Source organism: Chlorella variabilis (assembly GCF_000147415.1).
Source record: "Chlorella variabilis unplaced genomic scaffold CHLNCscaffold_1, whole genome shotgun sequence".
NCBI lineage: Eukaryota > Viridiplantae > Chlorophyta > Trebouxiophyceae > Chlorellales > Chlorellaceae > Chlorella > Chlorella variabilis.
Window position 1 is genome coordinate 1,416,621 of NW_005435087.1, and position 27,312 is coordinate 1,443,932.

Below are 27,312 nucleotides of genomic sequence, written 5' to 3' on the forward strand. Positions count from 1 at the left end.
ACTGCGGCCTGCACTGCGGCTGCCTGGCCGCGCGCGCGGCCCCACAGCCAGCAGGCACAGCGTGCATGCCCTTCGCTGCCACACGCCTCGCCTCCACGCCTCACGTGTGCTGCCCCGCGCCGCGCCGCCGCCGCGCCGCAGCCCCCGAGAACCAGAAGAGCATGCTGCGCACGCGGCAGGAGGGCAAGGTGCCCTACTCGGATGGCTTCCACACCATGGCTGTGGACTGGAGCGCCGGCAGGATCACGCGTGAGGCGGCGCCTGGCCCCTGCCCCGCCCCCCATGGGCTGCTTGCTTCTGGGGAGGGGAGAAGGGGAGCCGTGCGCGGGTTGAGGGCCGCGCTCGGCCCACCCGCCGCCCACCCCTGGGCCCCTGCCCCGCAGTGTCGGTTGACGGCGTCGAGTCTGGCACCTTCCTGCCGCGAGAGAAGGACCCGGCGGGGTGGTGGACCAGCGACCAGAGCGCGCCGCCAGATGCGCCCTTCAACCAGCCGTTCTACCTCATCCTGTGAGGCCCTGGGCGCTGCCTCCAGCTCAGCCTGCCTAGCCCGCCCGCAATGACGCATGACGCAAGCCTCCTGCCCACCACCTCTGCGACCCTTCACTGCGCTTGCTGCCACCGGCCCCTCCTGGGTCCCAGCCAGCTTGCTCCAGCCTCTCCCTGACAGCGCCTCTGCCGGCACCGCCCGCCTCCCGTCCCGCAGGAACCTGGCGGTTGGAGGGCTGTGGCCAGACCCGCCTGACAGCACCACACCCTTCCCCGCCACCTTTGCTGTCGACTATGTGCGCGTGTGGGGCGAGCCAGTGTGACGCCGCCTGCCCTGACGTGCGCATAAGCCTCTGCACCCTCCCCTGTAACCAAGCAACCGCCCCCGCTGGCCACCTTTGCGGTTCTGCCGCTGCGCACGCCGCGCCAGCTCGCCGCCGACCGGCCGGCGCCTGGCCTTCTGGCCTTCCCAACCTGGACATCAAGATCCATGGTGCAACAAGGTTGGTAGATCAGAGGGCAAGACTGACAGAGAGGTCTGCCTGAGTGTGCCAACTGACTCTGAATGGCTCGCCCCCGCGGCGGCGGCAAGAAGGGCTGGGGTGCCGGCAGCGAGGGCCGCAGTCGCAGCGTCGCCACCAAGACAGCCCAGCAGGGCAGCAGCCGCAGGAGGGCGCAGCGCCCGGCTGCCGGGAAGCCCTCCCCCTCTCCCTCCCAGCTGCCAGAGGCCACGCCTGGTGCATCGGCTGCTGCTGACGCAGCTGCGGCTGGCCGCTGCAGCGCAGAAGAGGCAGAAGAAGAGGCCCCGGCGCCGGTCGCAGCCGCCAAGCAGCGGGGCCGGCAGCGCCAGAGCGAGGCGCAGCAGCGGGCGGAGGCGCAGCAGGCGCATGAGTCGATCAGGGGCCTGGCAGACGCTGCCGAGGCGGAGGAGGCGGCAGCGAGGGAGGAGGCAGCGGCAGCGGCAGACGGGGACGCGAGTGCCGCGGCCGAGGAGGAGGAGGAGGAGGGGGCGGGCTGCGAGGACTGCGAGCAGCCTGCAGGCGCGCTGATCGCCTCGGCGCCGGGGTTCAAGCTGGCGCGCGGCCAGCGGCCGCCCTGCTTCCGGATCTGGCTCAGCCTGCAGCCGCCCACGTGCGCCACCGAGATCTCAGGCAAGCGGGCCGCTGGCGGGCAGCCAGCCTGGGCTCCTGCACCGCTGTCGCAGGCTCCCCAGTTGCTGGCACAAGATGGGGAGTCCTGGAGGAATCCTGGGGGAAGGCTCGATGCTAGTTCCTGCGTACCCAGCCGTTGACCCGCCGCACCTCGCCTCCCTTCGCCGCGCAGTCAGCTGCTCCCGCCGCTGCATCGCCGTCACGCAGCGGCGCCCGGGCGCCGCCACGGCCAGCCCTGACGGCATCTGCCTGCCGCCGCCGCCGCCGCTGCGCGCGCACCACGTCGTGCTGCCTGAAGCTCTGGACCTGGGGGAGCCGGCGCAGTGCATCGTGACGCCCCAGGGGCAGCTGTACATCGAGGCGGCGATAGCGGAGGAGTAGGCAGGCTGGCGGCTGGGGAGGGAGGGCGGAGGAAGTGGAGGAGGCACCATGCCTCGCCTGCACATGGCGTGCTTGCTCAGCGGCGCTCGGCCTCCTGGCTCCCCTGCGGGCATGCTCTGCCCGCCCCGCCCCGAGGCCAAACTCACTTTGATGATCATGCTGTGTGTTAAATGCGGCAGTGTCGGCTCAGGCAGCAGGGAAGCCACTTTACAATACCGCAGCTCAGCTCACTTCCCAGTGCACCACATCCTGCAGCCTCTCGCTGCTTCAGTCTGCCATGTGGGTGTCGCCGCCGGCGCCGCCGTGGCCGGCAGTGCCAGCAGCGGCGGCCAGTGCGGCCGGCGTTGCTGCAGCAGCGGCATCGCCGGCCTTGGGGCCAGCTCCGCCCGTGCTGCCGTCGCCGGCGGCGCCAGGCCCGGGGGCCGCCTGGTCGGCGGGGCGGACATACCTGAAGGAGCCGTGGCCCCTGCCGCCGCCACGCCCGCCGCGGCCGCTGTTGCCGCCGCCGCGGTGGTGGCTGCGGCCGCGGCCCATGCGGGGAGAGATGGGGGCTGCGGCAGGGACAGGCGGGCGTGGGCGGGAGTGAGGGGCAGCAGTTGTGGGGGCAACCCTACTGCTATTCACAGTATGTAGTGTAGGGATCTCACAGAGGATCAGGCTCCAAGCGGAGAGCCCACAGGCAGCCAGCCAGCTGCACATGCATCAAGCGCGCCAGCCAGGCACGCTGCCCAGCGGCGCACAGGCGCGGCCCGCCATCACCCACCCGCAAACATGGGGATGGGTAGCAGGCCCGGCGGCGGCTGGGCGGCGCGCAGCACGCGGGAGGCGGCCACCCTCGCCGCCGGCGAGTCGCTGGGAACCACCCGCACGGTGCGCTGCAGCAGCGCGGAGCCTGCGGCGGCGGCACGGGGGGAGGGCACACGGCGGCAGGCAAAGGCAGGGGTGAGCCGCGGAGCGGGGGCTGCTGCAAGGACGCTCAGCTTGAACGCAGGTGCTCGGCTTGAACGCAGGTGCCACTGCTGCAGCAGGAGGCTGCAGCTGGAGGCTGCAGCAGCGGCGGCGGCTGCGGCGACGGCTGCGGCGGCGGCCCACCGTCCAGCGCCAGCGCCGCCTGCGCCTCTGCCGCCGTTGAGAACTGCATGTAGGCCACGCCGGAGCGGCGCCCGCTGGCGGGGTCCCTGCGGGCGCAGTGCCAGCAGCAGGTGTGGTGTGTCGGTACAGGGGCCAGCAGGCGCACGTGCCGGCACGGCTGCGCTCCCCACGCTGCGCTCACGCCTGCGCTCCCCACGCTTCCGGCAGCGCGGGCAGCAATCAGGCTCGCACCTGAGGTGCGTGATGCGCTGGATGTAGCCGCAGGCGCCAAAGTGGGCGATCAGCACCCGGTCCGAGGCCGCAGGGTGCACGCCCTTGATGCACACCGAGCGAATGGTGAGGCTGCATGCCGGGGCGGCGGCAGCGGGGGGGCAGGCCAGGTGCGTCAGGGGCCCCGTGAGAGCCAGCCGGACCCCACACCAGCATCCCAAGGAGCAGCCAGCCACACCCAATGCCGATGCCGCAGCCCCTCCATGCACAAGCTGCCGCGCCACTCACGCCAGCCGCGCGGCGGCGCTCAGGTGCTGCTGCGTCTGCGCCTGCTCCAGCTGCCGCTCCGCCTGCTGCGTGCGCAGTGCGACCAGCTCCACCTCCATCTGCCGCACCCGCTGGCGCAGCACCGCCTGCAGGTCTGGCTGGCGCAGCAGCGGGGCCGTCAGGTGGCGCTGGGGCGCCGCGCCCGGCCCCTGCTGGTGGCTGATGGTGACCTGGAAGGTGGTGCCGTGGGAACCGGTGCCGGCGCCAGCCCCGGCGCCGCCCCGCTGCTGCCCCGCCAGCGGTACCGCAAGCACGCTGCGCCCGTCCAGGCCCATGCTGGCGGCCGCCGCCTGCGCCAGGGCGCGCGCAAAGGCGCCCGCCACGGGGCCGCCGGCGGCGGCGGCAGCGGCGGGCAGCGCCAGCACCTGGCCTGCCAGCTGCTGCTGCTGCTGCGCCTGCTGCTGCTGTGCCTGCGCCTGCCGCTGCCTCTCCACCTCCAGATCCATGTAGGAAGGCCGCTCCCAGGGCAGCACGCTCCGGGCCGCCCCCTGCTGCCCCTGCTGCCCCACCGGCAGCAGCTCCTGCCCCATCCCCGCATCGTACTGCTGCTGCCCGGCGGAGCCGGGGTGCGGCACGCCGGGCGCCAGCCCCGGCGGCGCCCCGCCCAGCACGCCCGCCGCCGTGGAGGCTGACGCCACCTCCACGCTGGAGCGCAGGCGGGGCTGCTGCTGCGTGCCCTGCACCCCCTCCCCATCCTCCCAGCGGAGATCGTGCTGGAAGTGGTGGTGGGCCCTGAAGCCGCCACCGCCGCCGCCGCCGCCGCCGCCGCGGTGCGCCGGCGCCGCCTCCCACGGCTGCAGGCGCCCAAACACGCCGCCGCCGTCCCCACCGCCGCCGCCCTGCGCCTGCTGCGGCTCCTCCTGGCGGTATGCGCCGCGCGGCGGCGCCGCGCCCCGCGGCGACCGCGCCTGCTGCCAGTCGCCGTGCCCGTGCCCGCGCGCGCCGCCGGGCGAGGTCGAGCGGCGGCGGCGCGGCGGCGAGCGGTCGCCCCGCCAGGCGCCGCCGCCTGTGCGGTACGGATACGGGTCATGGCCGCTGTACCTCGCCCTGCTGGCCCCATCCCAGAAGTAATCGCCCGCGCGCGGCGGCGAGCGGCGGCGCGCCGCCGGCGAGTGCCGCCTGCCGCCGCCGCGCGGCGAGTGGCTGCCCCGGCGGTGGTGGGGCGGCGAGTAGCGCCGCGGCGAGCGGCTGCGGTCGCTCTGCGGGCAGGGGGAGGAAGAGGAGGGGCGGGGCGTGGACGGCAGGGCATGGGCAAACTGGCATGAGCGCTGGCTGCTGACGTGCAGTGTGGTGGGGCGGGGTTGGCGGCCTGGCAGGCAAGCGAGCAGCCACAAAAACCAGCCAGCCAGCAGGGCAGCAGCGCAGGGAGGCGTGCGTGCGGGGCGGGGCACCCACCCTGCCGCTCCGCTCGTCCCGCGCCCTGTACTCGTCCCGAACCACGGCAGACTGCAGGCGGCGCATGGCGCCGCCGCCGCCGTGCCCCTCCTCCATCGCCACCTCAGCAGTGTCCGCATCGCTGCCATCCACCTCCCCCTCGCTCCCCTCATCCTGCTCCATCTCCAGCTCAAGCGCGTCCTCGGCCTCCGCCGCCTCAGCCGCCTGCACCTCGCCCTCGGCAGCGGCAGGCGCGGCGGCCGACGCCCGCTGCCGCTGCGCCCGCTCCGGGTGCCGCTCCCGCGGCTGCTGCTGCTCCTGCTGCGGCGCGGGGGGCGGCTTCACGAGGTCGTTCAGGTTCTCAAACAGCCTGCGGTGGGTGGGGTGGGGGGTGGCAGGAGATGGGGGAAGGAGGAGGACGATCAGCGAGGGGAGGCATGCATGCGGCTGTCCAGCTGGCACAAGGTGGTGCACCATGCCGATGCTGCGCCTTCCGGAAAGCGAGTCCTGCACACACACTCTCTGCCCCTTTCCATAGGCAACAGCGCTGCCGCGATCGGCGAAGCGCGACCAGGGCCAGGCCAGGCCAGCCCGTGGTGCAGTGCACCCTCCTCATGAGAGGGCGCAGCACCCACCAGCCCGGCAGCCAGCAGCGGCGCGGCGGCGCGGCGGCACCCGTGAGGGCGCAGCACCCAGCAGCCCAGCAGCGGCGCAGCACCCACCAGCCCAGCAGCACCCACCAGGAGGCCACCTCCTTGGAGTCCACCTCCCCCAGGAACTCCACCAGGTTCTCGGCCACAGCCTCCTGCCCCGTCTTGTGCGCCAGCATGATCACCACATACTGCGGGGAGGGAGGAGGGAGGGCAGGAGGTGGCGAGGGCGGCGGGGTGGCGGGGCGGCGGTGCCAGGACTCGCCGCGCGCATTCCCGCTGCTCTGCACCTGCGCCAGGGAGCGGTCCTCGTAGTCTGCGCCCAGGTAATGGCGCAGCTTGCCCTGCACAGCTGTGGTGACCGCCAGGCCGGCGGCCGACTTGGGGTCCAGCGAGGGGATGCGGCTCTTGGAGGTCGTCATTGCGCTGCCAGGCTATTATTGAAACCAGGCACAGGTCAGCCTGGGAGTCACCGCATGTAGCGATCGCAGGCTATTTGGGGCTCGCTCGGCTGCTTCCGTGCTGCAAACAACTGCCGGCAGTGCAGCGAGCAGCCCTGATGCCGGCTGGGATGTGCTCATGCTGACCGGGCGGTAGCCGGCGGCGGCAGCAGGACACGACGGCCCTCGCCGCACATCGACTGATTTGCAGAGGCAACATTAATGCGTCGGATCAGACAGATTGGCAATTTGCAGCATGCATAGATATGATTTGAAGGTGCAACACGCCGCACTGACTGCAGCGCGGGGAGCGGATGCCCAGGCAGCAGCACCCGTGACGCCGTGGCCGTGGCAAACTCGGCTCGCAGGAGTTCGGTCCAAGGCTGGTGTCCTGCTGTGCCATCTGCTCACATGCTGCTTCCGCTGTCGAAAGTCGGGAGTGTGAGTGACGTGGCTGAAGGCTCGTAGAACTGGCGCTGCAAGTGACGGCAAGCGTCAGCATGTCAGGCATGTCGAACAAAGTTGAACTGTGCGGCACCAGCGGACTTGCATTCCTGCCAATGTGGAGGGCCATCCTGAGTGTTACCTGCAGCCACTGAAGATAAATGCTGCATCACGCACATGGTGCCAGCGGGGCTGCCTCTGGTGGGAATTGCGCACACCCACTTGCCCTCGCATCCAGAACGATCACAGCACCCAGCATCCATCGCCGTCACCAAGTATGAGCGAGGGCAGCTCCTCTTCCAGAGCCGCTCCCCTCCTACCGGTGCAGTCCACGCCTTGGGGACTGGAGTACTCGATACACGGTGGGAGGGCAAGCTTAGATTGCATCTGCAACAATGCGCTAAGGCCGCCGCCTCCTGCTTGCTGCCGCCGCTGCCGCTGGCTTCCCCGCCCTTGCTACCCTCACGCCTCCCCACCTCACGCTGCCATCCCCGATCTTCTCTCTCTGCCTGCCTTCCGCAGAGTGTCCGCGCCGGCATCGTGACGACGTGGCGGCGCTCTTCCCAGGCACCTCGCTGGACGGCATGCTTGTGATCCCCACATGCCAGCACGCCCAGGTGCGGCTCCGGCTGGCTGTGGTTGGGGGGGGGCTGGGCGGCAGCAGACGTCACCGCCGCATCCAGTGCCGCCCCTGCAAGGTGCCCAGCCATGCTTTGGCGGTTGCGGATCCCCCCAGGCTGCATCCAGCGTCACCATCCAGCCGCAGCAGCATCAAGGTTTCTGGGCATGTGCTTGGGCTGCTGCAGATGGACCTGGTGCAGATGGGGCAGCGGGTGGAGGATGAGAAGGACCGGCTGCTGGAGCGAGTGAGTGACATGGAGGAGGAGGGAGGAGGGTGGTGGCGATCAGCTGCCGTCACAATGCGCCCAAGCTGCGGCGGCGGCATCCAGCGGCGCCACCACTCCGCATCTGCCCTGCCTTGCCCTCCTGCAAGCGCCGCCAGCACCGGCAGTCCCCCGCACTGCAATGCCTTCCTGCATAGTGTCAGGCTGCCCCTGCGCCTCCCCTTGGCACCCCACTCATCACTCCTCCCGCCCCGCCTGCCCCGCAGTTTGTGGAGTTTGCCAAGACGGTGTGCGAGCGGCTGGCGGCGCTGGGGCACTGGGCGGATTACATCGACCCGTGCAGGTGGGGCGGTGTGTGCATGTGTGTGTGTGTGTGGTACATGGTGGCCGCCTGCATGCCCTGCCCTGCCCCAGCGAGCCCCTTCCAGGCGCCCCACCCGCCATGCCTGCGGCCCCCCTTGCCTGCAGCGGCCTGCCCATGGTGCACCGCGCCACCAATGCGGTGTATGGCGAGGTGGAGGGGCTGGTGACGCTGCTGGGGTACCGCACACAGAACGCGGGGTGCTGCAAGGTGGGCCTGGCGGTGTGGCCGGGGGCAGCCGCAGCGGGATGCTGTTGGGCGTGTGGTTCTGCCACACCCCATTGCTCCGCTCGTAGCTTCTGCCCTCCCACGAGGGATGCACATGGGTGTGTGTCGCACGGCCTTCCTGCCTCGCCCTGCCTGCAGATCATCCTGCATCCCAAGTGGGGCAGCAACGTGTACCCAGCCAGCCTGTTTGCCAAGGCGCCGCTGGCGGCGGTGGTGGCGGCCATCGAGGAGGCGGTGGCGGCGCTGAGGGAGCGATTATGAGGGAGGGGCGGGCGGCGGGCTCTGCTGCCGCTTGCTGGAATTGTGACACTGACAAACATAATGTTGATTCATTACACCTCAGATAATCTTCGCAAGGACTACCAGGGGTCACATTGTGAGTGATGGCCTGGGAGCCGGTTGTGTTGTTGCACCTGCAAACCGGCGGGCGCCCGCCGCCGCTGTTGCCAGGTGCGCATTGCTGATGCCCGGTGGCAGTCCCGATGGTCGGACAAGCATTACCCGATTCCAGGGAAAGTTCTCTCCCCAAAGACCCCTTCATGGGGGCCCCATGCATGGGGCCGCGCGCTGAAACGAAAGCCAGCTGGCAGCGAATCGGCGTATGGACGTTAGGCGCCCCTGATCGGCCGCATGGGCAGTTTATACTTTGTTTAAGAGCCAACCGAGCCTCCTGACCTCTCTCCCAGTGCCTCCGCAAAGTTGCCGTGCCCGGCGGGAGCGTGCAAGGAATTCATAAGGCGACCCCAAGCCCCGTGGCGAGCATGAAGGCTACCCGAGTGCTGCTGCTGTGTGCGGCGGCCTGCCTGCTGCTCACCGGTGCCCGGTGAGGAGCGCTCAGGGGCCACATCGCCCGCGCCCCGCTCCTGCAAGTGCTGCGCCGCCCAGCATAATGGGCTGTAGGGACGGCAACCCAGCTCCACGCTTGGGCGAGAGCCCGCCAGTTGTGGGGCAGGCGGCGGGGAAGTGTTGGGGAAGCTGGGAGGAGCTTCTCGACAACTTCCCTGCTCTTTCCTCCTTCCTTCAGCCCCCTCCTTGGGACACACCCCCCACACCATCCACACCCGCTCACCACACCACCACCCACTCACCTCTGTTTGTGCGCTGAGACCCGCCTCGCCGCTGCTGGCTGCCTGTGTGCGCAGGGCTGAGGACGAGGGCTCCACGGAGCCATGTGCTGAGGTGGACCCAGACAGCGGCGGCTGCATCCAGCCCGACCCCCCGGTGGATGGCGGCGACGGTGGCAGCGAGCCCGGAATTCTTCCCGCCCCCGGCGGGACTGAGGGCGGCGGCGAGGGCGAGGGCGAGGACGACGTTTTCGAGGGCGGCGAGGGCGAGGACGACGGTTTCGAGGGCGGCGAGGGCGAGGTTGTCGAGGGCGAGGGCGGCGAGGGCGGCGAGGGCAGTGAGGGCGGCAGCGGCACGAGCGACTGCGACACCGATCCCACAGGCCCAGACTGCCCCCAGGTGGACGACGGCGAGGGTGGCGGTATTGGCGGCGATCCCGACTGCGTGCCCGACCCTGACACAAACGAGGTGCCCGACAAGTGCCTGATGTACATGAATGAGGAGAGCCCCGCCTGCACCAAGGGCCCCAACGGAGGTGCGGACCGGAGCGGAGCGGCAGGGGAGGGGGATAGGCTGGCTGCCCTGCCTGCCTGCCTGCCCCGGCCAGCCAGCCGGGCGCGTGCCCGGCCCAACCGGAGCGCAGGGCACATCAGCAATCTGTGCGTCCCAGCCTCAGCAGCCCCCCAACTTTCCTCCTCTGCTGCTGCAGTCGTGAAGTGCAAGGACAACGTGCGCGGTCCCACCGGCGGCGCCCGCGGCTGCAGCTGCATTGAGCTCTGGGCCCCAGTCTGTGGCGCAGATGGTGCGTGCTGGTGCCAGCAGCGGGATGGCAGCCAGGCGGCCAGCTGCGGGGCGGCGACCTTGCAAATTGTGCCTTTGCATGCACTCTGGCCAGAGCTCACTGAGCGTCGCACGGCATTTTTTGGATACCAACTCTGCCCGCGCATGACATGTGTGTGCGCTGCAGGCAAGGTGTATGCCAACGCCTGCAAGGCCCGCTGCGCCAAGGTGTCGGCCAAGTGAGCAGTGGGCGTGGTGCAGGGCTGCTGGCACTGGCATGGGCCCAAGCCTGCAGCTACCCGGCTCTCTGGCGCAGGCTCGGCGCCGCCTGCGCGGCCCTGCGAGCTGCGCTCTGAGCATGGTCCCTGAGCATCACTGCTGCCCCTTCTGTCCCGCAGGTACAAGTGCTCCACCAAGCGGCTGGGCTATGCGGCGTGCAAGAAGAGATGCGCAGCCGCGGCCAAGCCCCCCGGCTGCGTGTGCCCCATGATCTGGGCGCCCGTGTGCGGGCGGGACGGCAAGGTGTACGACAACGACTGCTTCGCCAGGTGCGCCAAGGCCAAGCCCGCCTTCCAATGCGGCATCAACATGGCCGCCTGCAAGAAGGAGTGCAAGTGCCGGTCGGCGTGCGGCACGAACAAGGCATGCGTCGCCAAGTGCAAGCCGGCGAAGCCCCGCCCCAAGCCCATCTGCATCTGCGGCAAGGTCTACGCCCCGGTGTGCGCCAAGAACGGCCGCGTGTACAACAACCCCTGCCTGGCCAAGGTGAGCCGGCACTCCTTCCTGGCAGCTCGAGGCGCTCTGCTGATTGCCTTGGCCCTTCGGTGCCGACCCACCGGCATGCTGACCCAACGCGTCAACTTACTTGAGTCTTGAACGGTCTCCCACGCTGCAGTGCGCCAAGACCTCCATCAAGTCACGCTGCGAAAGCAAGAACACGAAGCTGTGCGCCCGGAAGTGCAAGAAGGGCGGGTGGTAAGCCGCTGGGCAGGGCCTGGCCCCATCGATCGAACCTCCCTGCTCTGGGTGAGCCTGCGGCGCGGCGCGTGATGCAGCCAGCACGCAGCTCCGTCTGAACGGTACACATCCCTCGAATTGTTTGAGTCAACTATCCACTTGAGTGCTCTGTTGACAGCCTGTTTTTTTGTGGAAGATTCCTCTGTGTGCCGCCAGCCTTTTTGTGCCTCATCATATGCATGCTGTCTTTGTTGGCTCCATTTGACTGCTTGTAATAATTGATTTGTTGTACTTGGAAGCGGTCACTTGTGCAAGGCGGGATGGGAAAGGGCAAATAGCTGCGCAGGGCGGGTGCCTGCGCCGCCCGCTGTCGCCATGTCACAGCAGGTGGCGACCGCGCCTTGCCGCGTTTCTGGTCGGCCCTCCATGCTGATCGGCGGTCATAGGCCTGCCTAGTTGAGTTGCTGAGGCGTGCGTCAAACTTACGTCGGGTTGTGTGCGGCTGCTGGAAACAGAGCTGTTCGCCGGGCTTAGGCGACCATGAACAAGTGTAAACTTCTTCTTCTAGCGATGTGTGCAGCCTGCCTACTGCTGGCCGCCAGGTGAGCGAAAGCGAAAGCCGCCCTCCGCCCATCAGGCCCAGCATAGGCGTGCTGTGAGTCAGCACGCCTATGCAATGACACAGGCAGCCATTGGGCAAGCCAGCCTCACACAGGGAGGGACATGCGGCGGGGCAACATTGCGGTACCCCGCCCCCGCCGCTCTGCACCCCTCTCTCCCTCCTTCATCCCATCTCACGTGCCGCTTTGCAGAGCTCAAGATGCAGCCCATGGCAGGGACAGCGGCAGCAACAGCGAAGCCAGCAGCACAAGCACAAGCGCTGCAGCAGCGGGCAGCAGTGTTGAGGGCCGCCATAGATGCGCCTGCGCCGCGATCTGGCAGCCAGTGTGTGGCAAGGATGGTGCGCAATGGGCTGCGTGCTGTGGCTTGCTAAATGGCATACGAGTGGCAGCGGTTCATGCCCTGAAGGCGGAACCGCAGCCAGCCTGCATCAAGTGGTGCTACTGCCGGTGTGCACGCAGGCAAGCTCTACGGCAACATCTGCAAGGCCCGGTGCGCCAAGATGTCAGCCAGGTGAGTGCTAACCAGAGGCTTGCCAGCGATAGGTGCTGGATGCCTGCATGGAGAGGAGGGATGCAGAACTCCATCTCGCAGCATGTGCAGATGCCTCTCCACCTCCCAATCAGCAGCCAGTACCTATTTTGCAGCAGCTGGGCCATGTCCCCAGAGCTTGTCGCTGCCTGTGTGTGCAGGTATAAGTGCAGCAAGCGCAGTGAGGCAGCATGCGCGAGAGAGTGTAAGTGTGCAGCGTTCCTCGGCGCAAAACGGGTGGCGCTGTGCAAGAAGGCGTGCCAATGGAGGCCCCTGCACTGAGTTCACGGGATGCTTGCCTTTATGATGGTGGTGAAGAGAAACTGGCTGCTGTAACTAATTCATCATCTGTGTATGCTCGTGCGGCAGTTCTGCCGCCCGCGTGGCGCACGCTGGCAGCCAATGAACGGCGACATATCCTGGTCTGACGCCATTGAATTTGAGGGTGCAGAGCAACCCAGTTTTGACACCTCTCTTGTGCTGGGTGCGCCGGGATGGCGGCTTTCGAGGAGGTCGGGGTCAGCCCGGAGCTGATAAAGGCGGTGGAGGAGCTGGGATGGATGTGAGCAGGCAGCATACTTGCTGTGCAGGCGACATGCGAGGGAGCCTGGCCTTGTTGCCTTCTGCCTCGCGTCCCCGCGACGCCCCACCGATCGTCAGCCTGCCTCCTGCCTCCCGCTGCCGCGCCCGTAGGCTGCCCACGCCCATCCAGGCTGAGGCGGTGCCGCTCATCCTCGGCGGCGGCGACGTCATGGCGGCGGCCGAGACAGGCAGCGGCAAGACGGGCGCATTCGCGCTGCCCGTGCTGCAGATCGTTCACGAGACGCTGCGCACGAGGCAGCAGAACAGGGCGGCTGGCACCGGCAGCAATGGCAGCGGTCAAGGCGGCGGCGGCGGTAGCGACCAGCAGCCGCCGGCGTGTGTGCTCAACTCAGAGGATCGGGACCCGGTCTTCGCCATTTCGCCTGACGGCTTGCGCTGCCAGGCCCGCAGCGAGCAGGCGTGGGGCGGGTGCAGGGGCACGGTGGGGGCGTTTGGGGGAAAGGTGTACTACGAAGCAACGGTAGCAGATGAGGGGTTGTGCAGGTGAGGTTGGGAGGGGAGGAGGCCCAGCAGCCCGCCTCGCGGATGCGGTGCCGCTTGCGTAGGTCAACGCCACACCTGCGGCGGCCGTGCCAGCTGCCCGGCCGTCACTCCCCTGCCCGCCATGCTGCAGGGTGGGCTGGTCCACCCAGGCCGCCTCGCTGGACCTCGGCACAGACAAGCACGGCTTTGGGTTTGGCGGCACGGGCAAGAAGAGCCACAACCGCCAGTTTGACGCCTATGGAGAGGTGACCCGCCTGCTGCCTGCCGGCGGGTTCGGGCTGGCTGCTGCTGCCTGCCTGCTGCGCGGCCGCTGCAGGTCATCACGGGTGGGCCGATTATTGGTGATCCCACTCAGCGCCCGCCCCAGCCTCACCCCCTGCCTGCCCCACTCCCTGCCTGCCGCCTGCCGCAGCCGTACGGCCTGCACGACACCATCGGCTGCCTGCTGGACTGCCAGGGAGGCGGCCTGTCCTTCACCAAGAATGGCGTCCCTCTAGGGCCCGCCTTCCAGCTGCCGCAGGTCTGCTGCCTGGAGCACTGCTGCGGAGCAGGCCTGGGTGGCATCCATGCTTGGGTGGCAGGGCACGCACTGGGGCAGGCAGCTGTGGCGGCGTCCTGCCCGCTGTGGCCAGCCCAGTCGATCATCTTCTGCCTGCCCAGCCCACTCGTCCGCCTCTCCATGTGCCGACCTGTACTGCCCCCTTCCTGTACTGCCCTGCAGTACATGCAAGGCCAGGCGCTGTACCCCGCCATCTGCCTGAAGAATGTCGAGCTGGCGGTTAACTTTGGGGCGCAGCCCTTCAAGCACCCGCCGCCGCCGGGCTTTGTGGGCTTGGCGCAGGCGCCGCGCTCTGCCACCGCCAGCTGGCAGGACGCTCCCGCGGCGGGCGACGGCAGCCGCAAGCCTCTGGCCGTCATCCTGGAGCCTGCCAGGTGGGCGGGGAAGCGGGCACAGGCGCGGCTGCGCCTCGCATCGCCTGCCTCTCCTCTGCTGTTCCTCCACCACTCATGCACTGCGCTGGGCGCGACACCCCTTTGCCCGCTGCCCCGCCACCCGCGGCCACCACAACCCGCTGCTCCTTGCATCCCTGCCCCACGCAACCCCACTACACACACTGCTCACGCGTGCAGGGACCTGGCGGAGCAGACCCACACCAACATCTCTCTGTTCCGCAAGCACCTGGCCGCCCCCTCTGTCCGCAACGAGCTGATGGTGGGGGGCACAAACCCCGCCGCACAGCTGCGCAGCCTGAAGGAAGGGGTGGACATCGTGGTGGGGACCCCGGGTGCGGCGGGGGGGGGGCGGAGCAGGCTGGTCGTATGGTTGAGGCCGGCCTGAGCGCCTGCTGCGGTGCTGCGGGGGATGGACGCTGCCGGATGGGATTGCTGAGTCCCGCCCACGGCGTCACGCATGGGGCTTCTGGTTCGTACTGGATGCCAGGATTTGGACATGCATTGGCCAGGTGGCATGCATGGCCCGCATGGCCCCATCCATCACCGCCTGTACCGCCACCGGTACCGCCTGCAGGGCGTGTGATGGACTTCATTGAGAGCGGCAAGCTGAGTGTGGACCAGGTCAAGCTGTTTGTGCTGGATGAGGCGGGTGAGGAGGGAGGGAGGGCGCTGGGTGGCAGTCGGGTGGCGGGGTGGTGGCGGCGGCGGTGGTTTTGAGGTGAATTGATCCTGTGTGCTGGCCACGCCAGCGGCCGGGAGCGGGCGGGTGGGCCACAGCCACGCGCCACTGCTGTGACTGCCCTATGGCAGGTCTCCGACACCCTGCTTGCCTGCCTGCCTGCCTCCCTGCCTGCTTGCGCCCCTCCCGCAGACCGCCTGCTGGACACAGGCAACCAAGACCTCATCCTCAAGATGTTCCGCCGCTTCCCAAAGGCGGGCGCGGGGGTGGCGCGCCTGCAGGTGCGGCGTCCCGCCGCGGCGCCGGCGGCTGCTGTGGTCATGGCAGGCTGGCGCGCGTGTGCTGGTCCGCTGTTGCCGCCATAGGTGGCGCTCCACACCAACGCTCACCTCCCGCACCCTGCCCAGCCCAATCGCCACCGCCCCTGCCTCGCCCCTCCCTCAGGTGCTGCTGTTCTCCGCCACCCTTCACTCCCCCGAGGTCCGCGCCCTGGCTGCCACCATCTGCCAGAACCCCATCGTGATCGACCTCAAGGGAAAGGATGCGGTGCCAGAGACGGGTGGGTGGGTGGGGCGGCGCGCGCGGCGCGGGATGGCGGGCTCGGGAGGTTGCGGGAGCAGGGCGGCCAGGGGCGTCCGAGTGGGTGTGCTTGCCGGGGCTGGCCTGATGCTCCCTGGAGTCGCCTTCAGAGCCGCCGAGCGGCCTGCTGCACCCCTCCCTCTTTCCCTCGCCGCGCCACCGGCGCCCGCGCCCGCCGACTTGCCACAAGCTGCCTCTCCCTGGCCCGGCTGCAGTGGATCATGTGCTGGTGCCCTGCGACCCCCGGGAGGACCGCTCCTGGCTGCAGTCCAGCCCCGCCGTGTACACAGACGGCTGCCACGTGTTGGACATGACGGGTGTGCGCGAAGTGGGGGGCGTGACAGCGGGGGTGGGGGGGCCGCTGCTGGCTTGCCCTGGTATGCCTACCTGCGGGTCCGTGGTTGGCTGGACTCGCCCACCCTGCGGGGCCCTACATCCCCCTCCCAGACCCCCAGCATGAGTGCCACCACGCTGCCCCCACCTGCCCTCTCTCCTGCCCCGCAGGCCCCAACCTGGACACCCGGGAGAACTGGAGCGAGGCGGTGAAGCGACTGAAGCAGCGATACCTGCAGGTGGGGCCTGGAGGGGGGTGGGGTGCGGCCGGGGCCTGGCGTGGGGTGCATGCTTTGACCCTGGGCGGCGCTGCGATACAAGCACACCCGTCTCCTGACGCGTGGCATGCGGCCCCTGCCTGCCTGCCCCCTCCCCTCCGGCCTCCTCTCCCGCGCAGCGCGTGATAGATGCCTTTGCCATGGACCAGTGCCTCATCTTCTGCCGCACCAACCACGACTGCGACAACTTGGAGAAGTTCCTCAACGGCCTGGGTGGGTGCGGTGTGTGTGTGTGTGTGTGTGTGTGTGTGTGGTCCGAGCTGGGTGCAGTGGGGACCACGACGGCGAGGCGCTGGGCTGCCAGCTCTGGCGCTGTGGCTCGCGACAGCTGCCCGCGCCTGCTCCCCGCCGGCGCAGGCGGCGGCGGCCCCGCCTTCCGCGGCAAGCGCGAGAGCGGCAAGGAGAGCCCCTACTCGTGTGTGGTGCTGGCGGGGGCGCGGTCCATGGATGAGCGGCGAGCCGCGCTGCAGGTGGGGGCGGCGGTGGCGGGTTTGGGGTGTGGTTGGGGAAGGAAGGGGTTGGGAGGCCGGGCCGGCCGGCAAGCTGCTGGTCGTGCCGGTTGTTTTCATCGTCTGGCAGCGCTTCTGGCCTGCGGGGTGAGGGCTGTGCTGGCAGCTTGGCCTGCCAGCACAGCCGCCTGGCTGCTCTGGGTGCCTGGCTGCCCCACCGCCCCACCTGCCTCCATGCCGCCCCGCCACCCCCAGGCCTTCAAGGATGGAGACGTGCGCTTCCTCACCTGTACAGACGTGGCGGCACGCGGCATCGACATACAGGTCCGCCCCACACACACCCTCCCCTCCCAGTATGCATCGGGGCGTGGCGGCCTTGCCTCCCGGCGGGAGAGGTGTCCGCCCGGCTGTGGCGCCCGCCGCACAGCACCGGCGGGCCCTCGATGTGCACACATGCGCGCGCCTACCTGCCTGCCTGCCATCCGCAGGGCCTGCCGTACGTCATCAACATGACGCTGCCAGACAGATCAGAGGACTACATCCACCGGTGAGTGGCTGGCTGGGCAGGGTTGGAGCGGGCGCAGTGCCCCTGCCCCCTGCCGAATGCATGCTGGCTGCCTCGCCCGCACCTGCACCCGCGCCTGCGCCGATGCTGCCTCCCCGCCCGCCCTGCAGCGTGGGGCGCGTGGGGCGGCACGACACGATGGGGCTCGCCATCTCCCTGGTGGCAACCGTGCCTGAGAAGGTGGGGGTGGCTGCTGTGCCAGCTCGCGCCCCTGCCCTGCCTGCACGCCTGCACCACCCCAGCCGGCGCTCCTTTCCCCGGCGCTCGCATGCGGGCACCCCCGCCAGCCGCCTCTCTGCCTGGCCCGCGGCCGTCACGCCGCAGCCTCAGCCATCGCTGACCTGCCTGCCACGGCGGGACTGTCCTCCACCACCTGCGGCCTACACCCGGTACTGCAGGTGTGGTACTGCTCCATCAAGGGCTACAAGCCCTGGCTGCAGCCCGACACCAAAAACACCCAGACCAACGACCGCGGCGGGCAGACCATCTGGTATGAGGAGCAGCAGCTGCTGCAGGTGAGGCGCAGGCAGAGATGCAGGGGCAGCTGTGTGGGTGTGTGGTGGGGGTGCAGGCACGCCACAGAGCAGGCAGGGCGGGCGAGGCATGTTCTGGGGGTGCCACCAGCAGCTGCCGGGCTGCTGGCACGCATGCACGGGGCGCAGCGGTGGCGGCAGCAGCTTGCAGCAGGGCGCCTGCCTGGCGCTTGGGAGGGGGCTGCTGTCTGCTCGCTCACCCCTGCCTAACCTCCGCCTGGGCCCTGCAGGACATTGAGAAGCGCCTCAGCCGGCCCATCGCAGCGCTGGGGCCCGACCTGAGCCTGCCAGCCGACATTGCGGCGCGGGTCGCGGGCGGCGGCGGCGGCGGCGGCAGCGGCGGCGGCCAGGGAGCCACGCAGTACGGCCAGCAGCGCGGCGGCGGCGTGAGCAAGGAAGTCATGGAGCGGGTTCAGGTGCGGCAGGACGCGGCTGCCGCGACGCTGGCTGTACCTGGCGTTGCTGCTTGTGGCCGGGCCTTGCAAGGATCAGGGGGGCAGGGTCAGGGTTCGGGCTGGTGGGTGCCAACAGCTGCCTCGCTCAGCACCACCGCTGCCATGCGCTTGCAGGCGGTGCGGCCAGCGGTGCAGGAGCTGGCGCGGCTGGAGTTCCAGGCCCAGGCCTCCTTCTTCCAGCTCAAGCGCAAGTGGGCTGCGGCAGCATGACCAGCTGCCTGTGCGGGCGACATTTGATGGCTGTCAAAACCGGCGCTATGCCTTACTGTATGGTATAAGATCGGATCAACAGAGTGTGTTGAGCTTAGGCACCAGCAAAAGATGGCAATGAGACAGTCGTCGCCGCCGGAGACGAGCTGCCGCAGCCGCAGGCTCCCCGGTCCCAGCAGCATGCTGTCGCGCTTGGGCACACTGTATGCCACGCTGGGGAAGACCCGGCCAAACACCGAGAGGCCAAGGGTGGAGATCTTGGCATACATTTCCTTCACACGGGCCAGCAGCCCAGTCCAGGCGGCAGCCACAACGTCAGCGCAAGCCCAGCGCAGTGGCGGAGCATCAGTGGAGGCGGCAGCGGGCTGACTGACTGACTGAGATTACAGAGAACCGGTCCCTGTAAACTCCGATCTGGGCACAGTGAGCGAGCGGCAGGGAAAGCGGAGGGTGCCTGGGAGCCAGCCTAGTGACTGGCCGAGAGTTGTGGGGAGGGGCAACGGGGGGCAAGACAGGGAAAAGTGGGGCAGCGACTGACTGACTGACTGAGATTACAGAGAACCGTGCCCTTTAAAGGGCTGGGGACACACAAGCCGTGCCCACTAGCTCTGGACAATATAAGCATGAAACCAACCAACAGACAGGGCGGCGGAGCGCGGGGCTGCGAGGAGCCGATCGGGCACAGCGGGCGGCAGGGAAAGCGGAGGGTGCCTGGGAGCCAGCCCAGTGACTGTCAGAGAGGTGTGAGGAGGGGAAACGGGGGGCAAAATACAGGGGAGAGAGGGGGATCAAGGGCCAGGACCGCCAGCAGGCGGTGCAAGCGGCTCCGAGACGCCACCCACCCCGGCACAGAAGCTGGGGGAGCGGCCAGGCGGGCGGGCGGGGACCGCCTCAGAGGGCAGGCGACACAGGGGGTCAAGGCTCAGGTCAGATCAGGTCGCCGCCGGCAAGCGCGAGGAAAAGGCCGTTTTCAGTATATATTTGACCCCAATAATGGTAATGCCCGGCGTTACCACAGATGAGATCGTAATCGATACCCAAAAGAAATATTGAAGAGAATCACGTGACACTGTTTTTTTCAACAATGCTAAATTAGGATTAGGATTAGGACATGCTCACCGCCCTGACTTGACTTGCTCGCCCTGACTTGACTTGGAACTGCTGCTTCTGCCTCCTCGGTTACCGCCCTGCCTCTGCCGTTGGCATTCACTTTTGTAAAACCTCTTCTACGCCACATTGGGATTGCAATCTCTGCAGAGCCGCCAGTCCTCAGCCCTCGGCACAGATGTGTTAAGTACAGACGATGCATCGCGCTGGAGCCTCTGGCGCTGAGCGGGGGCCTGCACCTTGGATGGGATCCAAACCCACCTCTGCCAGCCGCTGAGCTTTGCCGTTTGGCTGGACAATGGCCAGCATCTGTTCCTGCTGGCATCTGGCCTCATTGATGGCCCAGCCACGTGGCTGCAAGCAGATGGCGCTGCAGGAAGGGTGCTGACATCCCCCGCCATCGGCGGCACTCCGCCACAGCCTCAGCTTGAGCGCGCCTGCCATGTGCGTCACCCACCATCCAAGCTGGGGTTACAAGCAGGGGCAGCGCCAGGCATGCAAACGGGGGGTGCCAGGGCCTGGGCCGGGGTCACTAGCGGCTGTCAGCCCGCCTGTCCACGCTCTGCAGGCTGTGCAGCGAGTCGTTGCGTCGCACCACCGCCTGCTGCGTCAGCGGAGGCCGCCCCCACCGCCGTACGCAGCTGCCGTGGCAGGCGGTGAAGAGGGCCGAGGGGGTGAACAGCACCGAGCAGGCGGGCTCCGGATGCACCCTGCACCGCCAGCGGCAGCGGCGGCAGCAGGCAGCAGACGGCTCAGGGCGAGGCGAGTAGCAGGAGGCAGCGAAACATGCCCGACCCCCACACCCACACCTGACAGCCTGCCCACCCATCGTGCAGCATGCAGTGCAGCTGCGGCAGCCGGGCTGGGCTCACCTGGCTTGCGCCGCCGGCGTGACCAGCGGCCAGTCGGCGCGCGGGAGCGGCGGCGCGATGAGGCCGGTGGGCAGCGCCGCCGGCAGCGCCCCGGGGTCGCCCCCGCCGGGGATGCCGCTGCGCTGGCGGAAGCTGGCTGCCAGGCCGCCTCGCTTCATGGGGCTGGAGCTGCGGCTGCCGCCGCGCCGCTTTCCAGGCGAGGGCGGCAGGCCGGGGCGCTCTCGATCGAGGGAGCTGCTGCAGCAGTGTGTGTGGGGGGGTGGGGGGGTGGGGGTGGGGTGGAGCAGGATCACACGACAGCGGTGCCGAAGCGGTGGCGCAAGCCGAGGCCCAGGGGCGCAGCAGCCCTTGGCCCAGCCAGCCTGCACCCGCCGCCAAACAGGTGCCCCCAGCAAGCCATAAGCGGGAGCACCGCAGCAGCAGCCGTCGACTCACTTGGCGCTGTTGGCCTGCTGCGCCGCCGCCACCGCCTCCTCGCTCACCACTACGTCCCACAGCGCCAGCTGGCAGTCGTGCCCCGCCGAGGCCAGGCGGTACACACGGTCGCCGCCGCCGGCCCCAGGCCCCAGCGCCAGGCTGGCCCCAGCCTCCTGCTGCTGCTGCTCCTGCTGCTGCTGCTGCTGCTGCTGCTGACCCTCGCCATCTTGCGGCTGCGGGTCCCTATCCTCTGTGTGGCACATCCTGCATGCGGGTGGGCCCGCAGCAGGTGAGCGGCCGGTGCCGGCAAGCAGCGGCAGGGTCCGTGCCAGGGCTTGGCTGCCATCCCGCAGCTCACCCCACCCCAAGAGGGGCGTCAGCCCGGTGCCCGCCTGACACGCTCGCCTCCTGCGCTGCCTCCCTCCCTTCTCCACCCCACTCACCAGGGGTCAAACGAGATGCTGCTGACCCAGGAGCTGTGGCCCTGGCAGCAGGCCACCACGCACCGCTCTGCGGCGGGAAGCAGCATGGAGCTGGGATGACAGGCGCACCAAGAAGCAAGCACAGGCTCACACACACCCAGCAGCAGCAGGGCCGGCAGCGCAGAGCAGCCCGCACGGCGCGGCTTGGGCCCGGGAACACGCTGCAGCCGCGCTGCTGCCGGCCGGCTCGCCGAGCAGCCGCGCCCATCGCCACCACAACACACGCACACACACAAAGCACAAACATAAGAACACACACACCAGCCGGCGAGCCAGCCGGCCGGGCGGGTCAGCCCACCTGCCAGGCCGTAGACAGCCAGCAGGTCGTCCTCGCCCCCTGCGGCCACGTACCGCCCGTCGGGGCTCCAGCAGCAGCACAGCATGCCGCCGTAGTAGCTCTGCGGGCGGGCAGGCGAGGGGCAGGCAGCGTAGCAGGGCAGCCGGCGGCAGCACGGTAAGCGGGGCTGCTTGCGATGCAGCGCACGCACACACACTGCACAGCGCAGCGTGCCCTGCACAGCGCCGGGAAGCGCTCTGCCCGCACCCCAGCCAGCCCACCCACCTTGAAGCCTCCCACTAGCCCGCCGCCCGGCTGGGAGTACACGCGCAGCACGCCGTCCCTGCACGCCACCGCCACGTGGTGCCCATCGGGCGACACCGCCGCCGCTGCCGCGCCGCCGCCGCCGCCGGGGCCCTGCAGCTGCGTGACGGGGGGCCGCAGCGCGTGGCTGCTGCTGGTGCGCGCCAGCAGCTTCGTGTCGCTGCTGCTGCCCACAACCTGCGACAGGAGCAGCGGGAGGGGTGTGGGGACGGGCCACAAGTGCTGGCTCGCCGCCCTGCGCACCGACAAGCGGGCGCCACCCAGCCTGCCATGGAGTTGACGGCCCGCCGGCATGCCGAGCCTGCTGCGCCTCGCCTTGTGGTACAGCAGTACCGCTCCGTCCCGGTGCGCCGCCACAAACGCGGTGCCCTCGCTGCCGGGCACCCAGGCCAGCGACATGCAGCGGGTGGCTGAGCCGGCAGAGCCATCCACGTTGAGGCACATGGAGGGCGAGGGGCGGGTGTTGGAGGCGGGCGCCTTGAGCTGCGCCCGCAGCGACAGCAGCACCACTGCGAGCAGAGCAGGGGGTGGGGCAGCGGCGAGGCCGGTTGGGAGGGAAGCCTGGCTGGCAGCCATCCGTCCCTGCCCCGCGCATGACCACCGCCTGCCTGCGCAGATCTGCCGACTGATGTTCTGTCACAGGCCCGCCCAGCAGCAGCAGCGCTGCCCTCCCCTCCTCACCCTCTCCAGTAGACAGCCCCACCGCCAGATCAAACTCATCCTTGGCGGCCGAGGTGTGGGCGTGGCAGGTGGGGTAGGCCAGCCCGCCGCTGCCGCCCGCCTGGCGCAGGTCGATGACGCGCAGCGGCTCCTGCGGGGTGCAGCGGGGGAGTACAGGTTGCATTCTGGGCCAGGGTGCCTTTACAGCAATTGGCGGCAGGCAGGAGGCGGCGGCAACCCTGCTACCATCCCCGCAGCGATCGCGTCACCCGCCTCACCCGATCGAGCGTCTGGGGGTAGCAGACGTAGAGGAAGTGCTGGATATTGAAGATGAGGAACTCTAGAGGGGGGCTCCCCTCCTCATTGGGCACCTCCGCATAGGTCAGCTGCACCGTGAGGTCCGGCGAGAAGTTGGTGGATGGCCGGCGCTCGTTGGTGGCCGTCCACTTGCCCTCTGGGGCTCGCAGCGAGGACTTGAGGGCGTGAGACATCGCCGGGCCGCCGGAAACATGTGATCCCAGTCTGATATGCTCGCAGCTGTGATGGGAGGCTCTTTGGGAGGCTTCTCCAGGAGGCCACGTAGGCACAGGCCAAAGAGGGTATGCGCACCTGAGCCCCTCTGGACATTGCCATCAATCTCTGAAGATCCCCGTCCAGCGCCTGCTGCGCCCTCCACGACCTCCTGCCGCCTCTGTATCCTTCCATCTCACTTGTCCAGAGCTCTGCTGCTCAGGATGCCCATCCAACTCAAGGTGAGACCCTCCAGCAATCCATCTGCCATGGTTCAGCGCGGTGCAGCAAGCCAGGGGGTGGGCGCCCTACCGCCCGCTGCGAGCCCGCTCCCGCCACTGGTGCGTTATCGCTCGTATGCAATGCTGTTGCCGCACTTGTTGCTTTAGCCGTTAATCTCCTCATCCCCTTCCCCTCAGGTGTCGGGCGACCCTCGCCGCCCCGCCGAGATACGAAAGTACCAGCGGCCCAAGGTGGGCGCTGCGCGGGCTGTGCGGGCCTCTGGCTAGGTTGCATCAAAACAGCGTCGGGCACCTTTGATCCTCGTCCTTGGTTTTGAGCCCTGGCCTCTGCAGGTCAACCTGGATGAGCAGCCGCCCGACATGTTTCTGCTAATGGCGCTGGCGCTTGGCCTCGTGTCGCTGGTGTTCAAGGTGAGCTGCCCAGGGCATGAGGAATTGCCTGAATCGGCGTCGGGATTGCCTGCGGCGCTCCCACGCCCTCTGCCGCTCATCACCACCCGCCGTGCAGGCCAAGATGCCGGCCTGGGGCTCGCTGCTGCTGTGCCTGTGCGCTGTGGCCAACGGCAAGGCGGGACACTCCGACTTCAAGCAGTACGTGTCCAGCCTCACCTTCTCCATCTTCGGCCTCGTCTCATCCTACATCGTGCCCATGCGCCAGCGGCTGGCGGCAGCAGGTGGCAGCGACGGCGGCGCCTCATAGCATCGCAGCGGCGCGCGGGCAGCGCGACTGCCGCCTGCACCCCTGCGTTGCTGCGGCCCCTTCCTGCTGCGGCTGCATCTTTTCAACTTGCGATGCATTGGTTAATTCAACAGCAGGAAAGCACCATCAATGGGATCCGGTGCAGCTGGCCCAACCCTAACTGCGTGCTGAGCTGCTTCTCCTGCGCACGACGGCACATCACGCTTCCTGGGCCAGCGGCACCAGCAGCATGGACGTCTTGGTCATCGCCTTGCCCAGCTCCTACACGCCGGAACAAGGATACTGACAGGGGCGCGTGAGCGATACACGCAGGGGCAGGAGCATCCCCAGCCGCAGGCGTACGTATGCCTGCCACGCCTAGCCATGCAGGGAGGCTGTGCACTCAGCTACCAGCGCCAGCGGCACCACTCGCCTCCATAAGGCCCTCCTGCTGATCCCACGTCAGCACCTCCCCCAGCCGGTTGGTGTCGCCCACTAACGCCTCCAGAGGCTTGGCACCTGGGCCCAGCCGCGCATCCAGGCCTGGGTAGCTCCTGTGGCGGGCGGGGTGGATGAGATTAGGAGGGGCAGCAGAAGAGCAGGCACGGCACCAGGGCCACCATGCACCAGCATGCGGGCGACATGCAGGCGGCTGCCACGTGCAGCGCATGGCGGCGGCGGCTCACTGGTGGAAGGCCAGGGCGCCGGCGCTGGCCAGGTCCAGCTTCTGGGCGGCTGCCGCCGCGATGCGGCCGCCGCTGGTGTGGTGCATGAGGCGCAGGATGTAAGCGTTGGCCAGCAGGCGCAGCACCACCTGTGTGGGAGCATCACAAGCAGCGCAGCTCAGGCGTTAGGTGAGGGGCAGCACATACATCATATGGACTCCCCGTGCTGCCTGGGCTGCACACCAGTTGGCAGCCAGATGGCGCTGCCCCCTTCCCACCTGCTCCAGCTCGTCTGGCCCCTCGGACGCCCTGCACGCCCGCGCCAGGCTGGCAAGGTAAGCCGCATACGCCGCCGCATGCTGCATCGCCGGCGGCGGCGAATACTCGCCCTGCGCTGCACCGCCGCCGCCGCCTCTGCTTGCCTCCTGCTGCTGCTGCCGCGCTGCTAGCCGCCTCAGGTCCTGCAACAGCGGCGCTGCACGGTCCAGCCCCCGGGCCGCCCCAAACAGGCCCAGCGCCTGCAGCAGCTGCTCGCGGCGCTGCTGCGGGAGCCCCGCCAGCGACGATGCCGACACCTGCGCTGCTGCCCCGGCGATGCTGCTCTCCAGCGCGGCGTGCACGGCATGCATGTCTGCTAGGTACTGCACAGCAGACGGCGGGCGGATCGCGGCATGGGCTGTGGTGTGGTGTAGCTGGGGGGGCCAGGAGGGCCACTTGGGAGCAAGTGCATGCCCACAGTGCAGTGCAGCCAAGCGACGCATGCTGCCCGCCCACCTGCACATAGTGCTCCAGCGCAAATGCCCACCGCTGGAAGTCTGGCAGCGGCTTGCTGCCCTGCGGCTGCAGGCAGGCGCCAGGGCAACAGCCAGCAGAGTTAGGAAAGGGCGACAGGAACCAGCAGTATAGCACGTTCTTGGCGCCATTTCTAGTCTTCAGCAGGCACCGTCAGCCCATTCCTGGTGGCTGCTGGCCCCACCTGTGCCACTCCCAGCGCCCCCTGCGTCTGCAGCAGCTCCAGGCGGCGCGCCAGCGACTCGTAAAAGGGCTGGGGCGGCGCCTCCCCGCTGCCGCTGCCGCCGCCCGCCTCAAACACCTTGGAGCCATCCTCCACCTGCAGGCTGCCCAGGTCCTCCGGCTGGCCGCTGCCCCAGTCCTTGACCTGCAGCGCAGCCGCCGGCGTGAGGGGTCAAGCAGCAGAGGGACTTGGACTGGAGCCGGGTGCGGGCTGGCGGGACTGGTCTGCACACTCGCGGAGTGGTTGAGCGGCCCTTGCCGTGCTCATCGAGCTGCACGCCGCGATGCCCAGCCCAGCCAGCCCTGGCACAAGTGTGCGTGCCATGCACCGTGCCGCAAGTCAACCCACCTTGACGTACTCCACTTTCCCGCGGGCCGCCTCACGAGGGTCGATGGGGCGGGCCGACGGCGGGCCCCGCCCCTTGCCCTCCTGCTGCTCCACCAGGCGCACGGCGCGCTGCACCGCCTGCACCAAGGCCCACACACCAACGGGCGGTGTTCACAGGCTTGGTGGAGAGACGTCTGCATAGCACCCGGCATCTGCCATGTCCCACCTTGCTGTCTCCCGACTTTATGCCCGCATCCTTCCTCCGCTTCCCTCCCTTGGTGGCCGTCGATCGCTTGCCGCTGCTCTCCCCAAATCCTTGACCCGCCTGTGAGCACTGGACTGCTTGGCGGAGCAGCATGGCTCTGTGCAGGCAACAGAACGGGGTGGGATGGTATGGATGAATGCTGCAATATCGGGCAAGGCTTTTGGCTGCCTGCCAACGGTGTCATCTTGATGGCGCTGAACTGGAGGGCGGCGCTGGCGGCGGGTCACCGCATTATGTTTGGAGGAGCATGCATCTCCAAACATCCTGCGGAATGAAGTTCAATGCGACATGGTCTTGCCCCTCATGGGCGTTGTTTATGAACCACGAGCGCCGCCCTGCTGGACCGGCGGCGTCGGTGCCTGCCATGTGCAACGGCTGGCGCTTGACATGGGTCAACCCATTGTGTGATTGAGGTTCATAAAGCTGCAAAGTAGTTTGATTTAGACTTTGCGCTCCCTTTGCCCGGAGCCCGCGCCTTCACTTGCTGGCGGACCTGCGTTGTGGCCCACCCACTCGACGGCACTGTTCCCCCCTGCCTCTGCGCACTGCCTGCTGACCACAAAGCTGCACAGCCAAGCTGCCACCGCGGCTACATCTCCCACATGCTCTCCCCGCGGCTCCCGCTTCTCCCCCTCCTCTTGCTGGCTTGCAGCTTCCGCTGCATCACAGCGCAGGTGAGGCGGGTCGCCTGGGTTGGGCCGGCACAGCTAGCTGCCGCCACGGCTGCCACCGCCAGCTGCCGCTGCCGCCCCGCTCCCACGTCTGCAACACTTCAAGGCTCTTTTTCTTCTAATTCTTTAATTCTAAGCCAGACACGGCCCTCCCATAACCTGCAGGCTGGCAGCAATGAGCCACCGCGGCTGATTGTGCAACTCAGCGGCGGCGGCGCCGCCGCCTCGGCGGCAGGGGGCGGCGACGACGCGGTCGGCATCGCCAGCGCGGCGCCCGGCATCAGCAACGTGAAGCTGCTGTCCCCCAGCCTCAACATGGTCACGGTGCAGGTGGCGAGCGGCAGCGTGGCACAGACGCTGGCGAGCCTCCAGCGCCGGCCGGGTCAGTGTGGCAGCTGCGCCGCCGCTGCCGCGCTGGTACAGGCCACGGGCTGCTGCAGCACACCTGCTCCGCCTTGCGGCTGCCGCTGGCCCACCACCTGCACAGCCCCTACCCGGGTGCATGGGACCCTCACAAGCGGGCCGCCCCCATGCAGCTTGCGGTCCGCCTCCCTCCCTGCCCACCCTCCCTCCTCCCTCCTTCCTCCCCTCCCCCGCTGCAGACGTGGTGTTTGCCGAGGTGGACCACCCGGTGTACCTCGGCAACCGCGTGCACTACGTGTACATCAGGCGCCAGCCCGGTCCCAGCCCGCGGCCGCGCCCGCTGCCGCCGCGCCCGCCGCCCCCCGCCCCATC

General features: G+C 68.8%; 9 protein-coding genes across 9 annotated transcripts in view; 6 read left to right on the forward strand and 3 right to left on the reverse strand.

Annotated features, from left to right (window-relative positions):
- The window catches only part of CHLNCDRAFT_133261 (hypothetical protein), a gene marked incomplete at both ends in the record, with an annotated part of 2,760 nt that extends 1,951 nt beyond the window's left edge, over positions 1 to 809 (forward strand). The window contains 3 exons of the mRNA XM_005851745.1: positions 142 to 249; positions 384 to 507; positions 704 to 809. Coding sequence (XP_005851807.1) covers positions 142 to 249; positions 384 to 507; positions 704 to 809 — 338 coding nt within the window. The remainder of the gene's footprint in view (positions 1 to 141; positions 250 to 383; positions 508 to 703) is intronic.
- Positions 810 to 2,285: 1,476 nt separating this feature from the next.
- Positions 2,286 to 6,093, reverse strand: CHLNCDRAFT_133263 (hypothetical protein; the record flags this gene model as incomplete). The annotated part of the gene is made up of 8 exons (XM_005852080.1): positions 2,286 to 2,569; positions 2,782 to 2,910; positions 3,111 to 3,196; positions 3,342 to 3,452; positions 3,609 to 4,846; positions 5,043 to 5,391; positions 5,744 to 5,862; positions 5,962 to 6,093. 8 exons carry the CDS (start codon positions 6,091 to 6,093, stop codon positions 2,286 to 2,288), a joined length of 2,448 nt encoding a protein of 815 aa, XP_005852142.1.
- Positions 6,094 to 6,732: 639 nt separating this feature from the next.
- Positions 6,733 to 8,250, forward strand: CHLNCDRAFT_133264 (hypothetical protein; the record flags this gene model as incomplete). Its single annotated transcript, XM_005851746.1, has 7 exons — positions 6,733 to 6,756; positions 6,884 to 6,917; positions 7,078 to 7,172; positions 7,362 to 7,421; positions 7,667 to 7,743; positions 7,869 to 7,971; positions 8,128 to 8,250. 7 exons carry the CDS (start codon positions 6,733 to 6,735, stop codon positions 8,248 to 8,250), a joined length of 516 nt encoding a protein of 171 aa, XP_005851808.1.
- A 500-nt stretch (positions 8,251 to 8,750) lies between these two features.
- CHLNCDRAFT_133265 (hypothetical protein) lies at positions 8,751 to 10,813 on the forward strand (the record flags this gene model as incomplete). The annotated part of the gene is made up of 6 exons (XM_005851747.1): positions 8,751 to 8,812; positions 9,132 to 9,589; positions 9,764 to 9,856; positions 10,022 to 10,073; positions 10,233 to 10,599; positions 10,730 to 10,813. The coding sequence occupies 6 exons, from the start codon at positions 8,751 to 8,753 to the stop codon at positions 10,811 to 10,813; spliced, it is 1,116 nt and encodes a 371-aa protein (XP_005851809.1).
- A 1,573-nt stretch (positions 10,814 to 12,386) lies between these two features.
- Positions 12,387 to 18,197, forward strand: CHLNCDRAFT_33556 (hypothetical protein). Its single transcript, XM_005851748.1, has 19 exons — positions 12,387 to 12,505; positions 12,637 to 13,029; positions 13,160 to 13,274; positions 13,442 to 13,549; positions 13,751 to 13,962; positions 14,161 to 14,315; positions 14,558 to 14,632; positions 14,855 to 14,943; positions 15,107 to 15,221; positions 15,457 to 15,558; positions 15,746 to 15,813; positions 15,972 to 16,078; positions 16,259 to 16,322; positions 16,557 to 16,625; positions 16,790 to 16,848; positions 16,977 to 17,046; positions 17,265 to 17,381; positions 17,630 to 17,815; positions 17,969 to 18,197. The coding sequence occupies exons 1-19, from the start codon at positions 12,438 to 12,440 to the stop codon at positions 18,062 to 18,064; spliced, it is 2,268 nt and encodes a 755-aa protein (XP_005851810.1). The 5' UTR covers positions 12,387 to 12,437; the 3' UTR covers positions 18,065 to 18,197.
- Positions 18,198 to 19,703: 1,506 nt separating this feature from the next.
- Positions 19,704 to 22,694, reverse strand: CHLNCDRAFT_133267 (hypothetical protein; the record flags this gene model as incomplete). Its single annotated transcript, XM_005852081.1, has 9 exons — positions 19,704 to 19,881; positions 20,044 to 20,280; positions 20,479 to 20,724; positions 20,904 to 20,970; positions 21,241 to 21,340; positions 21,505 to 21,720; positions 21,877 to 22,052; positions 22,225 to 22,354; positions 22,482 to 22,694. 9 exons carry the CDS (start codon positions 22,692 to 22,694, stop codon positions 19,704 to 19,706), a joined length of 1,563 nt encoding a protein of 520 aa, XP_005852143.1.
- Positions 22,695 to 22,937: 243 nt separating this feature from the next.
- On the forward strand, positions 22,938 to 23,655 carry CHLNCDRAFT_133268 (hypothetical protein; the record flags this gene model as incomplete). The annotated part of the gene is made up of 4 exons (XM_005851749.1): positions 22,938 to 22,955; positions 23,133 to 23,186; positions 23,289 to 23,366; positions 23,464 to 23,655. The coding sequence occupies 4 exons, from the start codon at positions 22,938 to 22,940 to the stop codon at positions 23,653 to 23,655; spliced, it is 342 nt and encodes a 113-aa protein (XP_005851811.1).
- Positions 23,656 to 23,853: 198 nt separating this feature from the next.
- Positions 23,854 to 25,999, reverse strand: CHLNCDRAFT_133269 (expressed protein; the record flags this gene model as incomplete). Its single annotated transcript, XM_005852082.1, has 8 exons — positions 23,854 to 23,916; positions 24,104 to 24,188; positions 24,321 to 24,448; positions 24,578 to 24,940; positions 25,074 to 25,139; positions 25,276 to 25,458; positions 25,663 to 25,779; positions 25,868 to 25,999. The coding sequence occupies 8 exons, from the start codon at positions 25,997 to 25,999 to the stop codon at positions 23,854 to 23,856; spliced, it is 1,137 nt and encodes a 378-aa protein (XP_005852144.1).
- A 509-nt stretch (positions 26,000 to 26,508) lies between these two features.
- CHLNCDRAFT_49515 (hypothetical protein) overlaps positions 26,509 to 27,312 on the forward strand; it is a gene marked incomplete at both ends in the record, with an annotated part of 4,982 nt that continues 4,178 nt past the window's right edge. Inside the window, 2 exons of the mRNA XM_005851750.1 lie at positions 26,509 to 26,959; positions 27,180 to 27,235. Of these exons, the coding sequence (XP_005851812.1) occupies positions 26,509 to 26,959; positions 27,180 to 27,235 (507 nt within the window). The remainder of the gene's footprint in view (positions 26,960 to 27,179; positions 27,236 to 27,312) is intronic.